Below are 15386 nucleotides of genomic sequence, written 5' to 3'. Positions count from 1 at the left end.
CCCTCCAAACTGCCAATATTCCAAACCCCTCCTTTAAAGTGCAGCCATTGCACTTCCCATTTCCAGGACTCAAGTCTGTCTATATAAAAATAACCGGAATTCCTCTATATTTTTTTACAATCTCTTTTATCCCCTTCCCTTTATATAAAGGGACTATACATGCTCTCTGCCAATCTCTAGGTACCTTCCCCTCTTTCATACATTCATTAAACAAAAATATCAACCACTCCAACACTATATCCCCCCCTGCTTTTAACATTTCTGTCATGATCCCATCAGTTCCAGCTGCTTTACCCCCTTGCATTCTATGTAATGCCTCACGCATCTCCCCCACACTCACATCCTGTTCTTCTTCACTCCTAAAAGATGATATACCTCCCTGGCTAGTGCATGAAATTACCGCCTCCCTTTCTCCGTCGACATTTAAAAGTTCCTCAAAATATTCTCGCCCACCTTTGCGGATGACACCCGGATCACCATGGCAGTGACCTCCATCAAAGACACTGCGAGACTCCAAGCGGACATCAACTAAATCTTTGAATGAGCCACTTAAAACAATATGAAGTTCGACGAAGAGAAATTTCAACTACTCAGATGTGGAAAACTTGAAGAAATTAAAAATGTGTCAGGGTATACCATAAATTTTAACCATACAATAGAGCGGAAAAGTAATGTGAAGGACCTGGGAGTGATAATGTCAGAGAATCTCGCCTTCAAAGACCACAACAATGTACCTACCTCATCCGCTAGGAAAATGATAGGATGGATAATGAGAACCTTCAAAACTAGGGACGCCAAGCCCATGATGATTCTCTTCAAATCGCTTGTGCTCTCTAGGCTGGAATACTGCTGTACACTAACAGCCCCCTTCAAGGCTGGCAACATTGTGGACCTGGAGAGTGTACAAAGAACTTTCACGGCACTCATAAGTGTGATAAGGCACCTAAACTACTGGGAATGGTTGAAGGTCCTTGATCTGTATTCCCTCGAACGCAGGCAAGAGAGATACATGATAATTTACACTTGGAAGGTCCTGGAGGGATTGGTACCAAACTTGCACACAAAAATCACTCCATATGAAAGCAAAAGACTCGGCAGGAGATGCAACATTCCCCCGATGACAAGCAGGGATGCCATGAGTACACTGAGAGACAACACAGTAAGTGTCTGGGGCCCAAGACTGTTCAATTGCCTCCCAGCATACATAAGGGGGATTACCAATAGACCCTTGGCTGTCTTCAAGAAGGCACTGGACAAACGGGCTGTGGTTTGTACGTCAGCTTGCGTGCAGCCAGCAGTAACAGCCTGGTTGATCAGACCCTGATCCACCATGAGGCCTGGTCTCAGACCGGGCTGCGGGGGCATTGACCCCTGAAACCCTCTCCAGGTAAACTCCAGGTATCTACCCAATACCTCCATCTCCCCATCTACTAACTCCCCTACTCTGTTTTTAACTGACAAATCCATTCATTCCCTAGGCTTTCTTAACTTGTTTAACTCACTCCAAAATTTTATCTTATTTTCATTAAAATTTCTTGACAGTGCCTCTCCCACTCTATCATCTGCCCTCCTTTTACACTCTCTCACCACTCTCTTCACCTTTCTTTCACTCTCCATATACTCTACTCTTCTTATAACACTTCTGCTTTGTAAAAACCTCTCATAAGCTAACTTTTTCTCTTTTATCACACCCTTTACTTCATCATTCCACCAATCACTCCTCTTTCCTCCTGCACCCACCCTCCTATAACCACAAACTTCTGCCCCACATTATAATACTGCATTTTTAAAACTATTCCAACCCTCTTCAACCCCCCCCCCATCCCCACTGCTCATACTTGCACCAGCCCACCTTTCTGCCAATAGTTGCTTATATCTCACCCTAACTTCCACCTCCCTTAGTTTATACACTTTCACCTCCCTCTTACTTGTTGTTGCCATTTTCCTCTTGTCCAATCTACCTCTTACTCTAACTGTAGCTACAACTAAATAATGATCCGATATATCAGTTGCCCCTCTATAAATGTGTACATCCTGGAGCCTACCCATCAACCTTTTATCCACCAATACATAATCTAACAAACTACTTTCATTACATGCTATATCATACCTTGTATATTTATTTATCCTCTTTTTCATAAAATATATATTACTTATTACCAAACCTCTTTCTACACATAGCTCAATTAAAGGCTCCCCATTTTCATTTACCCCTGCCACCCCAAATTTACCTACTACTCCCTCCATAACATTTTTACCCACTTTAGCATTGAAATCCCCAACCACAAGTACTCTCACACTTGGTTCAAAACTCCCCTTCTCCAGGTGCATATACACTTACTATAACCCACTTTTCACATCCAACCTTTATTTTACTCCACACAATCCTTGAATTAATACATTTATAGTCCCTCTTTTCCTGCCATAGCTTATCCTTCAACATTATTGCTACTCCTTCTTTAGCTCTAACTATTTGAAACCCCTGACCTAATCCCATTTATTCCTCTCCACTGAAACTCTCCCACCCCCTTCACCTTTGTTTCACTTAAAGCCAAGATATCCAGCTTCTTCTCATTCATAACATCCACAATCATGTCTTTCTTATCATTCGCACAACATCCAAACATACTCAGACATCCCACTTTGACAATTTTCTTCTTATACTTTTTAGTAATTATTATGGCTACTGAATCCAAAGAATTTAAACTTACTTCATATTGTTGATCTCCCGCTCCAGTGTCTCCTTGGCTCGGGCTGGCAACTTCTCCAGTAACTGATGAGCATGCGAACTGATCTGAGCAATCATGTTCCTTCCATCACATTTGGCATCTTCAAGCTCAGCTATGTGGTCCAGTCGCTGCTGCAGCAGAGCCTTATTGCCAGAATAATCTATAGAAAACACCAGATAAAAGTCAGGAAGACCATCCCTGAATGATGTAAGTCATTACATTTTACTATTCATCCATACATCACTTTCAAAGTACGTATCAAAGGGCTCCTACTCGAAATCTGAGTCTCATTTGAGAGTTTATAATGATTTTGTTAAATCTTGATCCTAAATTTCACTTTATGTCTATGAAGGGATGAAAACATGACCCAAACTTCCCTATTTCCCACATTCTCACAAATGAACCAGAACAGAGCAACAATCATGTAAACCTTTCACTGTTGCAGTCCTCAGAAATTAAAAAGTGCTGACAGCATAGTGATTTTTCTGAAAAAAAAAAAAATCCTCTGAAATGGTAATCTTATTCTAAAGAAAACATATGGAATTATACAGGCAGTCTGGGTGCAATTTACACACTGGCAATTTCACCCAATTCTAGTCCTATTCAACAAATTCCAATTTAAAAGCAGAGTCCAACATAAACACTACATGTATTCTAGCCACTAAAGCATCCTATCTCCTCTTCATTAATCACATACCCCAAGCCTCACTTATATTTCACCTGATCTCCATTTTGAATCTATCACAAAAAAAGTCAAGGTTTTACCTCCATTTCTTAAATTAATAAAATATAACCAAAAATTATTAGTCTTGGTTTAAGGCATACCAATAACTGAAGCAAACCTAGAAAAAGCATAAAACAAACTGAGGGGGGTGTTAAGGGCCTCACCTTTCCTCAAGAAAATCATCAAAAATTTAATACTTCTACTACTTTCAGTCTTATTTCAAGTTACTTCCAGTCCTGAAACTGACCAAAATCATCTTTTCAGTAGTATGGCTTCCTATCAACTGATACCAAGAAACAGCCATAAAAACAACCAAGAAAACGCTTAAAAATTTATATTTTAAGCTAAACATAAAGTCAGAGGTTGACTTTTCCCATTATGCACCACATGGGGAAGGATTTTTTTTATCATGTGCTCACTGCGAAGACCCATTCTCTCAGGTCTTGACCAAAATTTACCCCACACAGCATATCTGAGGATGCTGTGCTTGAAATGTTACCTACATGACCAACACTGGTATCAATAACATAGATTTACATGAGCAACACTGATATCAGTAATGTAGATCTACACAAGCAACACTGGCAACAGTAACGTAGATCTACACAAGCAACACTGGCAACAGTAACGTAGATCTACACAAGCAACACTGGCAACAGTAACGTAGATCTACATGAAAGACAACAAATCATAGGTGCTAGAAGCAGTAGTAGCCAATCAAGGGTCTAAAGTAATAGGACAGAACAAAGTATTTTCAAAGAGTGCTCCACCATGACCTTATTTATGCTGAGGAAGGTAATTAAAGTTTGTGCTTGAGAAGTGACCCCCACCTGTCATGCCCAAAAATATAATAATCCACTTCTGCTTACCCCGTATTCATGTATCCAGGAAATTGATGTATCTAATACACTGAAACTTTGTCTAAAAAAATAGTCTCTATCATATACTGTTTTGGTATATGTAAATCTGAAAATGAATTGCTTACAGTTCATGAAGTTTCAAGTGGACGGTTCGTCAATTTATTAGATTTAAAGCCTATCAACTATAAAGAGGGTCATTAAGGCTACATGTCACCTGTACCCCACTAGTCAAGGATATATTAATTCCTGAATTTGAGACCCTAGTAGGAATTCACAAAGCTTTTATTTTAATGCCTGTGCAGTGAGCTCCCCTTGGTAACCTGTGAGGATTGTTCATTATACCAGTGTTTTGTTGTACTGGTATTTGAGGAGTTTAATGCAGATGCACAAAAAATTTCACGAGTTTAAAAATATATATGACTTTCAAAGGACGAAACCTAAAAAATCATCATAATCTATGCCGCACCTTATATACTGCGTAAATTTTTGTACTTAGAATGCATCATTCAGGGAAATATAACGTACTTTTTGCTTTGATTTTCCGGTATTATTACAAATAATAAGAGTGATTTATTACCTGTGTATGAATGCAGTTTCTCCCACATGTCTTTCTGCCACTCAGCATGTGATGCAGAAAGATCTTGATGAGTACTGAGGTTGTCAATCATCCATTCTAGATCCTCAATATTCTTCTTGGTGTTTAAAGCAAGTTTCTCATGCCGATGCTGGACTTCTTCCATTGCTGACATCACATCCTTATTGCTCGGTGATGCTTGAAGTAAATAGCCAGCTCGCTCCTTCACAGCATCCAAAACACGTTTGTGTGAGGTAATATCTTGCAGTGTTGTCTGTATAAAATAAAAATAAATAAATAAATACAATTCTTAATTTCAATGTTCACTAATTTAGCACATTTCTTTAGCATGTAAATACAGTGGACCCCCGGTTAACGATATTTTTTCACTCCAGAAGTATGTTCAGGTGCCAGTACTGACCGAATTTGTTCCCATAAGAAATATTGTGAAGTAGATTAGTCCATTTCAGACCCCCAAACATACATGTACAAACTCACTCACATAAATACACTTACATAATTGGTCGCATTCGGAGGTAATCGTTATGCGGGGGTCCACTGTATTATATTCCAACTCAGATTATATACAAAAGAAAATAACACTAACCTTAAGCTTTAATAACCTAGAACGAAGTTCCTGCAATGATAGCCAATTGGATGGATCTACAACAATAGTCTTTTCCATATTATCCAACCAATTGCGTGCAGCTTGTGTACTGTCCGAAAAGGAAGACCATTGCAGGGTCTGAGCTTCCTGTTTGCGTTGCTGCTCCACAATGGAGCCTTCTAATCTCTCCCAATTTTCACGCATTGTCCTTAAATCCTGACGAAGCTTCTCACGGCCCACTGTAGCAGTATCAGGGTAAAGCCTCTCACCAATGGTTGTGGTGGATCCCAGACGATGTGGTGCCTGCTCACGCTCACTAAGCAAGAATTGCAGTAAATTCTCTTTCTTTTCTGGGTCCTGTTCATTCAGAAGATCATGAAGGGACTGCTCCATGGTGCTCAGCCATTTGTTGTTTTCCTCAAACTTTTCATCATAGCTCTCATGATCAGCAAGAACTCCTCTCCACTTTGTAACAGCTTCCTTTGTAAGGACATGGAGGCTCTGATAGCGGTTACTTAACTGAGTGATAAGAGGTTTGAGACGATCTACACTAGAGACACGCACGAGAGCATGACCTTGATCAACAAAAACATCAATCTCTCGCTCATAACGTACAACCTCTTCTCGTTTCTGTGTCAGGACCTCAATACGTCGTCGTTTCTCATGTAGGGAGGCACACAGCTGCTGATCTTTGAAGAAAGATTCCAACTCTCGACACCAGGCTGAATGGCATTCAAGATCTTCTTCAAACTGGCTCCATTGTTGTATAGTGCTGTTCAAGTTCTCACGTACATCACCTAAGTTAAGACCATGTGAAAAAAATAATTTACAAAATGAAAAACACACTTCTGCAAAACCTAGCCTAAGTTCATACAAATGTATAAAATGGTACCACAATAACTAAATTACATATAAGGATTTAACAAATGCTCAAAAAGATGTGAACCTTAAGTCAAAACGTGGATTACACATAATAAACATTTACAATGAAATTATTGTCTTTTATATAAATAATAAACAGCATATATTTAACAATTCTTACCAACAGTGGCAATATGTAGATTCCAGGCATCCTCCATGGAAGTAATTGTGGCTCTGAGAGCCTTGCCACCACGCTCTGAGGTGCTTAGAGCCACTTTCTCTCCCAGGGTTCGCAGCTCCAGCAGTTTCTTATCACCCAGACCATGAACTGTGTCTAGATCCTAAGGAGGGATGGATGTTCAACACAACATTAGCAAGCAGTGTTGCAATTTTAAAAGTCCTTAATATTGATTCCTCTCCAGGTGCATATACGCTTACTATAACCCACTTTTCACATCCAACCTTTATTTTACTCCACATAATCCTTGAATTAATACATTTATAGTCCCTCTTTTCCTGCCATAACTTATCCTTCAACATTATTGCTACTCCTTCTTTAGCTCTAACTCTATTTGAAACCGCTGACCTAATCCCATTTATTCCTCTCCACTGAAACTCTCCCATCCCCTTCAGCTTTGTTTCACTTAAAGCCAGGACATCCAGCTTCTTCTCATTCATAACATCCACAATCATCTCTTTATCATTTGCACAACATCCATGCTTAGTTAATCTTAAGTTAATTTTAAGCCTGCCCATAATGCTCTGCATACAAGGGGCTTTGGCATGTTGCACTGTAATAACTGTATTCCTTTGTACTTCACTGTATCATGTTCAAATTAATAAATAAATAAATAAATAAATTCAGACTTCCCACTCTGACAATTTTCTTCTTATTCTTTTTAGTAATTATTACAGGAAAAGGGGTTACTAGCCCATTGTTCCCAGCATATATATATATATATATATATATATATATATATATATATATATATATATATATATATATATATATATATATATATATATATATATTACTGTTTTAGAATGTGAATACAGAACATTTTTACATATAAATCCATATAGATTATATACTATGGTGTACATCAAAACTATGCAGGGTTTCTCTCTCAAGGGTATAGTGCAACTTGCAATCTGCATTCCATTATATCTTCTAAACAGAATGCTAAGGTGTACACATACTTGTCACGTTTTATAACACCTGTGTTCTCAGTCTGCTGACATGAAGAGGGAGCATGCATAAGGGTAGCAAATATAACTCAAAGTGGAGTCTTCCATTCACTTTTCACAAGAAATTATGCAAGTTAATCAAATCTGATATATTTCGTACTGTATTTAATTATTGTAATAAATTTGTATCGGCTTGACAAAGCTCCTGGAGAGCAAAACGTTGCCAAAATAAAATGTCATATTAGTTGCACTTGTGTCCTTTTACTTTACAATAAATTTATATTATTTTTTATTTTATTATCACACTGGCCGATTCCCACCAAGGCAGGGTGGCCCGAAAAAGAAAAACTTTCACCATCATTCACTCCATCACTGTCTTGCCAGAAGGGTGCTTTACACTACAGTTTTTAAACTGCAACATTAACACCCCTCCTTCAGGCACAAAATTTTATGTCTGAAATAACTGTGAAGGGGCCTTCACTTTATTTACTGTACAGGTTTCAAAGCAAAGCTTGTAATTGTTCAATCAACTAATTCTGAAATGCTATTTCTAAGATTTATCTCTATGACATGCCACTCTACTCTCAACAATAAAAATACAACAGACAACTGAAACTGAGGATAACTGTAATATTAATGAGTTTCTAAAATTATCATTGAAATGCACAGACACCTCACACAATTTACATGCAGAAGCTTCAGACATAATACTGGGATAAATATATATATACTGTAAAGTGTTTGTTTTTGAGGGAGAAAAAAAAAAACCACACTGTCCACATATTCAACAGTGTCAATCATGCATCAAATGTAATCCTGTTAAAGGTTTCTGGCTGCACTTTCAGACTTTCCTTGACTACTCTTTAAGACTACCAACACCCTTAGCTGCTCTTTGATACCCCTTAACTACCCTGAGACCACCCCACATTTCAATGCTCTTTGATATCCCCTACCCTTTAACAGCCCTTTGATACCATCCTTGGCTACCCTTGAGCCCTTTTCTCAGTCTAATTTCTGCCGAAATGAATGTGCTCCATATTATATTTTATGCAAATACTGTGCTGTAGTGTAGCTAGGTCAGGAAGATATATTCTCAATTTATAAAGCAATGCTGTTCATTCAACCTCATAGGTGCTTTATTTCATCTAGTTCTATCTACAGTACAATGGTACCTCGGGATACGAACAGCTCAAAATTCAAACAATTATGTAAGTGTATTTAAGTAAGTGCTTTTGTAAGTGTATTTTTGGGGGTCTGAAATGGATTAATCTAATTTACATTATTCCTTATGGGAACAAATTTGTTCGGTATCGGCACTCGAACAGCCTAGTGGAACGAATTAATTTCGTATCCCGAGGTACCACTGTACTTTTACTAATATAGGTAGTATGTTGCGGCAAAGCTGTCCAGTGCAAGTATTCAGAGAACAAATTGTCTTCATTGTTCTCCTGAGAAACAGTCCAAAAAACAACCCAGCTTCCCAAGATGCTTATTGGGTTAAGCTTTTCTTAGGGAGCATAATATTTTATTGACATATCAGTGAGTGCATACATTTATCACTTCTCAAAAACACATCCATCAGTTGTTTATCTTCATTATTTTGAAAAAGCTTTCCATTTCCTTTTGAAATATTTAGTGGGGAAGCCTAAATGCACAAGCTGAAATTACAGTACTGTCAAAATAAGACTTAAGGTATTCCTGAGCTAAAACATATGGAAAAATCAAGGTGAGTTTACCTGTAAACAAAATGAAGTAGATGATACTGAATAAAATAACCATGTGAAACTACCTACGATTTTGTTTGCATTGATGGTTAAACACTCTCACACATGGAGTCTCATATCTTTAATCATAATGAATTAGACACACGTACAACATCTGGGTGTTTTTATTTTATAAACCAGCCAACCAGTGGCTTTGTCAATACAAAAATAACAAAAAAAGGCACAATACCGTGACTGGAACGATACACAAATAACCCGCATAAAAAAGAGAGAAGCTTACGACGCCGTTTCGGTCCGACTTGGATCATTTACAAAGTCACACTAACCAGAAGTGGAGCAGGAGGGCTATATATAGGCAGAAAGAGGTGGTGGTAGTAGTAGTAGTACAAGAATGGTATATAATACCGACAAGATGAAATTAAGACACATGCGCAACACCCGGGCATCCCTATCATAGACGTTTCGCCATCCAGCCAGCCACTGGATGGCGAAACGTCCACAACAAAGTCAACCAGATGCCGCACATGTGTCTTAATTTCATCAGTACACGTAGTTGTAGTAGTAGTAGTAGTAGAAGAGGTAGTAGTAGTGGTAGTGGTAGAAGTGGGAAATGAGGAGGACGAGCCAGTCAAATACAAAGGAAGGGGAGCACTGCAAGAGAGCTAGGTGCCCACAGAGGGAGAGCAAGCACACAGAGGTGCGTGAAAGGGGAAGTGGTAAAATAAATGAAGAAGGAATAGAAACATGAGACAGAAGAGAGAAAGACAACCTAGAGGAGAAAGGAAAGAGGGAGAAGAAGAAAAAGAAAAAGAAAAAATGAGGAGTGAGGTTAAGTCACGGGTGTTCTGAAGTTTGGAGCATTTTACAATGTAGTGGGAGAGGAAGGCATCTACAGAGACGAAGCCAGGGCTAAGGTTCATACAAGGAAAGTTGTGTATTAGAGAGGATTCAACTAGACGGCGACTGTTCGAGTTGGAAGTAGGGAAGACAGTTTTAGCAGAAGACCAGTCAATAGGATGGCTATGATCTCTGACATGACAGAAAAGAGCATTGTTAGTGTCGGCAAGCCTAACACTATTTTTGTGCTCCCTAAGTCTGTCAGAAAGAGATCGACCAGTTTCTCCGAAGTATTGAAGAGGACAGGAGGAGCAAGAAATAGAGTAGACACCAGGAACATCTGTAGAGGGAGGAGAGGTATGAACGAGATTAGTGCGAAGAGTGTTAGTCTGGTGGAAGGTAAGCTTGATGTCTAAGGGACGGAGAGAATTGTTGAGATTAGAAAGACCGGAAATGTAGGGAAGGCAGAGGACAGAAGAGTTCCCAGGAGTAGAGAGTTTGGGAGAAAAGAAATTGCGTTTAGCACGTGAGAGGGCAGAGTCTATGAAATGGGAAGGGTAGCCAAGACGGGAAAACGAATTATGAAGAGTGGAAATTTCTGCTGGAAGGAACTGAGGATCACAGATGCAGAGGGCACGGAGAAAGAGGGAGATAAGAACACTTTTCTTGACAGGGAAAGCATGATAGGAAAAGTAGTGAATGTACATGCCACTGTGCATAGGTTTTCAGTAAACGGAAAAGGAAAAACCTGTATCTGAGCAGTGGACATGAACATCAAGGAAAGGAAGCAAGGAATTAGATTCCCATTCAGCTTTAAACTTAATGGAAGGGGCAAGATTATTAAGAGCTTCAAGAAAAGGTTGGAAGAGACTGGAGTCATGAGGCCACAGAGCAAAGATGTCATCCACATAGCGGAGCCAGAGTGAAGGTTGCACATCGAGGGTAGGAAGAAGAACAGTCTCGAAGTATTCCATGTAAAGATTAGCAAGGACAGGAGAGAGAGGAGAGCCCATAGCGACACCGAAGGTTTGAGAATAATATTTCCCTTGGAAGGAAGAGGAGTTAGAGTCCACACAGAGGCGGATAAGATCAAGAAAGACATCAGTAGGTATAGGGAGATGAAGAAACCCTTCATGGGCCTTCTCTCTAAGGAAATCAAGGACATCATCAAGAGGGGCATTGGTGAAGAGGGACTCAACGTCTAGACTAAGCATCTTACAGGTTGGGAGAGAGCGAACCCGTTCAATGAAGTCTTGAGAGTGACGGAGGTGGGCAGGAGAAAAAGTACCAAGAAAGGGAGTGAGGGTTTTGGCAAGCCAAGAAGCAAGAGAATAAGAGACAGAACCTCTAGAGGATATGATAGGACGAAGAGGAATATCAGGTTTATGAGTTTTGGGAAGGCCATAGAAATAGGGAAGAGAGGGACAGATGACATGAAACCGTTGAACAAGGTCAAAGTCAGGAGGACAGAGGTCGGAGAGAGTCCTTAGTTTTTTGTTGAAAGTTCTCTTGATGCGATCAAGAGGGTTGGAAATGAGAGGAGTGTAGATACGCGAGTCAGAGAGCAAGACATCAGCTTTACGGAGGTAATCCTCGCGATCAAGGATAACTACTGAATTACCTTTGTCAGAAGATAGTATGACAATGTTAATTTTGGATTTAAGAGAAGAAAGGGCAAGTTGGTAACGGTGTGGAAGGTGGTGATTCTTAGAAAACAGACTAACAAGAGCAGGAAGGAGAGCGCCACGAAAAGTGGACAAGTCAGGAAGATTACGGGAGCGAGATTGACGAAAGGAATCAAAAGAGCTAATCAGGGAATTACCAGCGCGAGGAGTAGGCGAAGTGGCAAAGGAAAGGCCAAAACCAAGAAGTTCAAGCTCATACTGAGAGAGTGAGACAGAAGATAAGTTAGTAACACAGTCAGTGAGGGAGAATTTAGACCAAGGGCTAGCTGAGATGAGACGTTGAAGTTTATTCTGTAGTTTGGAAGAATGAATTTGTGTATTCAGGCGAGCAGTGTCAAAGGCAATGGTAGAGAGAAGGTTACAGAGATCCTGTGGTAGAGCCGCAAAGAGAGCACGTTGACATTGATGGAAAGTAAAGAAGGCATCTTCAACCTGTGATTTAGTAGAAAGAATGAGCTGTTGAAGTAGGAGATGGGCATGATCAGGAAAGGGAGTGCCCAGTGGGCACTCCCTTTCCAAGCTTACCTTCCGCCAGACTAACACTCTTCGCACTAATCTCATTCATACCTCTCCTCCCTCTACAGATGTTCCTGGTGTCTACTCTATTTCTTGCTCCTCCTGTCCTCTTCAATACTTCGGAGAAACTGGTCAATCTCTTTCTGGCAGACTTAGGGAGCACAAAAATAGTGTTAGGCTTGCCGACATTAACAATGCTCTTTTCTGTCACGTCAGAGATCATAGCCATCCTATTGACTGGTCTTCTGCTAAAACTGTCTTCCCTACTTCCAACTCGAACAGTCGCCGTCTAGTTGAATCCTCTCTAATACACAACTTTCCTTGTATGAACCTTAGCCCTGGCTTCGTCTCTGTAGATGCCTTCCTCTCCCACTACATTGTAAAATGCTCCAAACTTCAGAACACCCGTGACTTAACCTGACTCCTCACTTTTTCTTTTTCTTTTTCTTTTTCTTCTTCTCCCTCTTCCCCTTTCCTCTTTCCTTTCTCCTCTGTGTTGTCTTTCTCTCTTCTGTCTCGTGTTTCTGTTTCTTCTTCATTTATTTCACCACTTCCCCTTTCACGCACCTCTGTGCGCTTGCTCTCCCTCTGTGGGCACCTAGCTCTCTTGCAGTGCTCCCCTTCCTTTGTATTTGACTGGCTCGTCCTCCTCATTTCCCACTTCTACCACTACCACTATTACTACCTCTTCTACTACTACTACTACTACAACTACGTGTACTGATGAAATTAAGACACATGTGCGGCATCTGGTTGTCTTTGTTGTGGACGTTTCGCCATCCAGTGGCTGGCTGGATGGCGAAACGTCTACGATAGGGATGCCCGGGTGTTGCACATGTGTCTTAATTTCATCTTGTCGGTATTATATACCATTCTTGTACTACTACTACTACTACTACCACCACCTCTTCCTGCCTATATATAGCCGTCCTGCTCCACTTCTGGTTAGTGTGACTTTGTAAATGGTCCAAGTTGGACCGAAACGTCGTCGTAAGCTTCTCTGTTTTATGTGCGGGTTATTTGTGTATTTGTCAATACAACACAGGGACTTGAATGGAAGACTGTAGAAGAGGTAAACAGCCTTCTATTTAAATCCTTTTATTGTACTGATAGTCTCTGGTTGGCAAAACATGTTGCATATGTCTACTACATCAACCCATCAATACTGCATAACACTGATGTGATGGTCTTTAATCTTATCTGTTTCTTTAGAGGCAGGTATGAAAAACATGCAAGTGGTGTCTCACAGGAATAAATAAGTGGCTCCTTTAAACAAATGTACATCCAGGAGTCTACACTTCAGTCTTTTATCCACCAATATAGGTTCTTTAACTAAGTGCTCTCAATGTACACTTCAACATACAGTGGTACCTTGACTTATGAGTTTAATTCGTTCCATTACCGAGCTCGTAACTTAATTTGCTCTTATATCAAATCAATTTTCCTCACTGAAATTAATTGAAATGCCATTAATCCATGCCAGCCCCCAAAAACAACCCCAATTTTTTTGTTACAGGTTTTTAAATAAAAATGTATTTATAAATAAGAAATATTGTATAAAAACATAATAAAAGAGAATGTAAGGAAATAAACTGGTTTTATAACGTGTTTTTACCTTGGAGATCAGACGACTTGTGCTAACGGAAGGTGCTGGTGGAGGTGGAGGGTGGAAAAGATAGGCAGTCACTTTTGTTCATCATAAACTCTATTGCTTAATCACTTAACTTACTTGCTTCACTCTTAATGCTACACTTTATTGCTGACATTAATTGCTACAATTTTTTTTTTTACTTCACTTTCACTGGTTTTTGCCTTTTTCGCCACACTTTCCTCACTTTTATCTGTAAGGCGTTTCAATAAAAACCTCTCCAAGGAGGTTTGTTTCATCCTCCCTTTCAGAATATTTCAGAAATGAATTAGGCAATTGTCATTAAATAGCGCCGACACATGACCAACCAGTTACAACTTTTTCTGGGTGTTCCTTTCAATAAACTCTTATTGTCTCTCCCAGATTCCTACCATTTCCTTTATCTCATTTGTAGAGATAATCTCCTCTGCATTTATGCAAGTCCTTCTTGGCATCTTCTTCCAGAAGAGCCCTGTCTCGTCACAGTTGAAGACTTGCTGAGGGATGTATCCTTCAGTTGCTATCACTTCTGCAAAAGTTTTGAGGTAATCCTCAGCTTGCCTTCACATCTGAGCTCGCTGTCTCACCATGCCTGACGACAAAGTGAATGCCAGTCCTTTTAAAATTGTCAAACCAGCCCCGACTGGCTTTCAACAACTCTTCCGATGCCTTGTCCACTGAAGTGCCTGGGGTCTGCTGCAGCAAATCAGCGTAAATGCCTTGTGCTTTCTTGCAGAGGATACCCTCCATCATGGTATCTCCTGCGAGCTGCTTCTCTGTCTGACTGACTCAAGAAATCGTAATGACACGATTGCAAACAAACCATACCCCCGGCCGGGATTGAACCCGCGGTCATAGAGTCTCAAAACTCCAGCCCGTCGCGTTAGCCACTAGACCAGCTAGCCACAATTGTGGCTAGCTGGTCTAGTGGCTAACGCGACGGGCTGGAGTTTTGAGACTCTATGACCGCGGGTTCAATCCCGGCCGGGGGTATGGTTTGCTTCTCTGTCAACCACATCAACAGCAGCTTCTCCATCTTTTCATGGACAGAGGTCCACAGCTTAGAAATTATTTTAATGCCCTTGGCTGGTGTTATAGCCTTTACTGGCTCCTCCTGCTGTAGTATGGTATATATTGAAGAAGTACTAAGCTCGTATTACCTTGCCAAATCAACTACACACACACTTCGCTCATGTTTTTCTATGATTTCATGCTTTAAATCAATGGACATCATCCTCCTCTTCTTCTCAGCAGTGTCCTTTGCACTTATTTTCTTAGCACCCATGGTTAGAAAAAGAAATTTGGCAAATAACTGCACAAAAAGCACAAAATGCAAGCACAACACAAGAGAGATGCTTCCACAGTGAGGTAACCACATGCACTGAATGAGTGAGACGCGGGATGCTGGGCAGATGTTGTGGCATTCGCTGCGCCAACTAGTGGCAGAGTATCTG

At 40.2% G+C, this 15386-nt stretch overlaps 1 protein-coding gene across 25 annotated transcripts in view; it reads right to left on the bottom strand.

Annotated features, from left to right (window-relative positions):
• Positions 1–15386, bottom strand: part of LOC128684052 (uncharacterized) — a 1018196-nt gene that overhangs the window by 460451 nt on the left and 542359 nt on the right. For all 25 annotated transcript variants that reach the window (XM_070091648.1, XM_070091672.1, XM_070091678.1 and 22 more), the window contains 4 exons: positions 6537–6696; positions 5495–6291; positions 4891–5161; positions 2712–2889 (listed from right to left, as the gene is read on the bottom strand). In XM_070091648.1, the coding sequence (XP_069947749.1) occupies positions 2712–2889; positions 4891–5161; positions 5495–6291; positions 6537–6696 (1406 nt within the window). The remainder of the gene's footprint in view (positions 1–2711; positions 2890–4890; positions 5162–5494; positions 6292–6536; positions 6697–15386) is intronic.

The sequence above is a fragment of the Cherax quadricarinatus genome, chromosome 3 (assembly GCF_038502225.1).
Source record: "Cherax quadricarinatus isolate ZL_2023a chromosome 3, ASM3850222v1, whole genome shotgun sequence".
Lineage (NCBI taxonomy): Eukaryota > Metazoa > Arthropoda > Malacostraca > Decapoda > Parastacidae > Cherax > Cherax quadricarinatus.
This window is presented reverse-complemented; position numbering and strand designations above follow the sequence as displayed.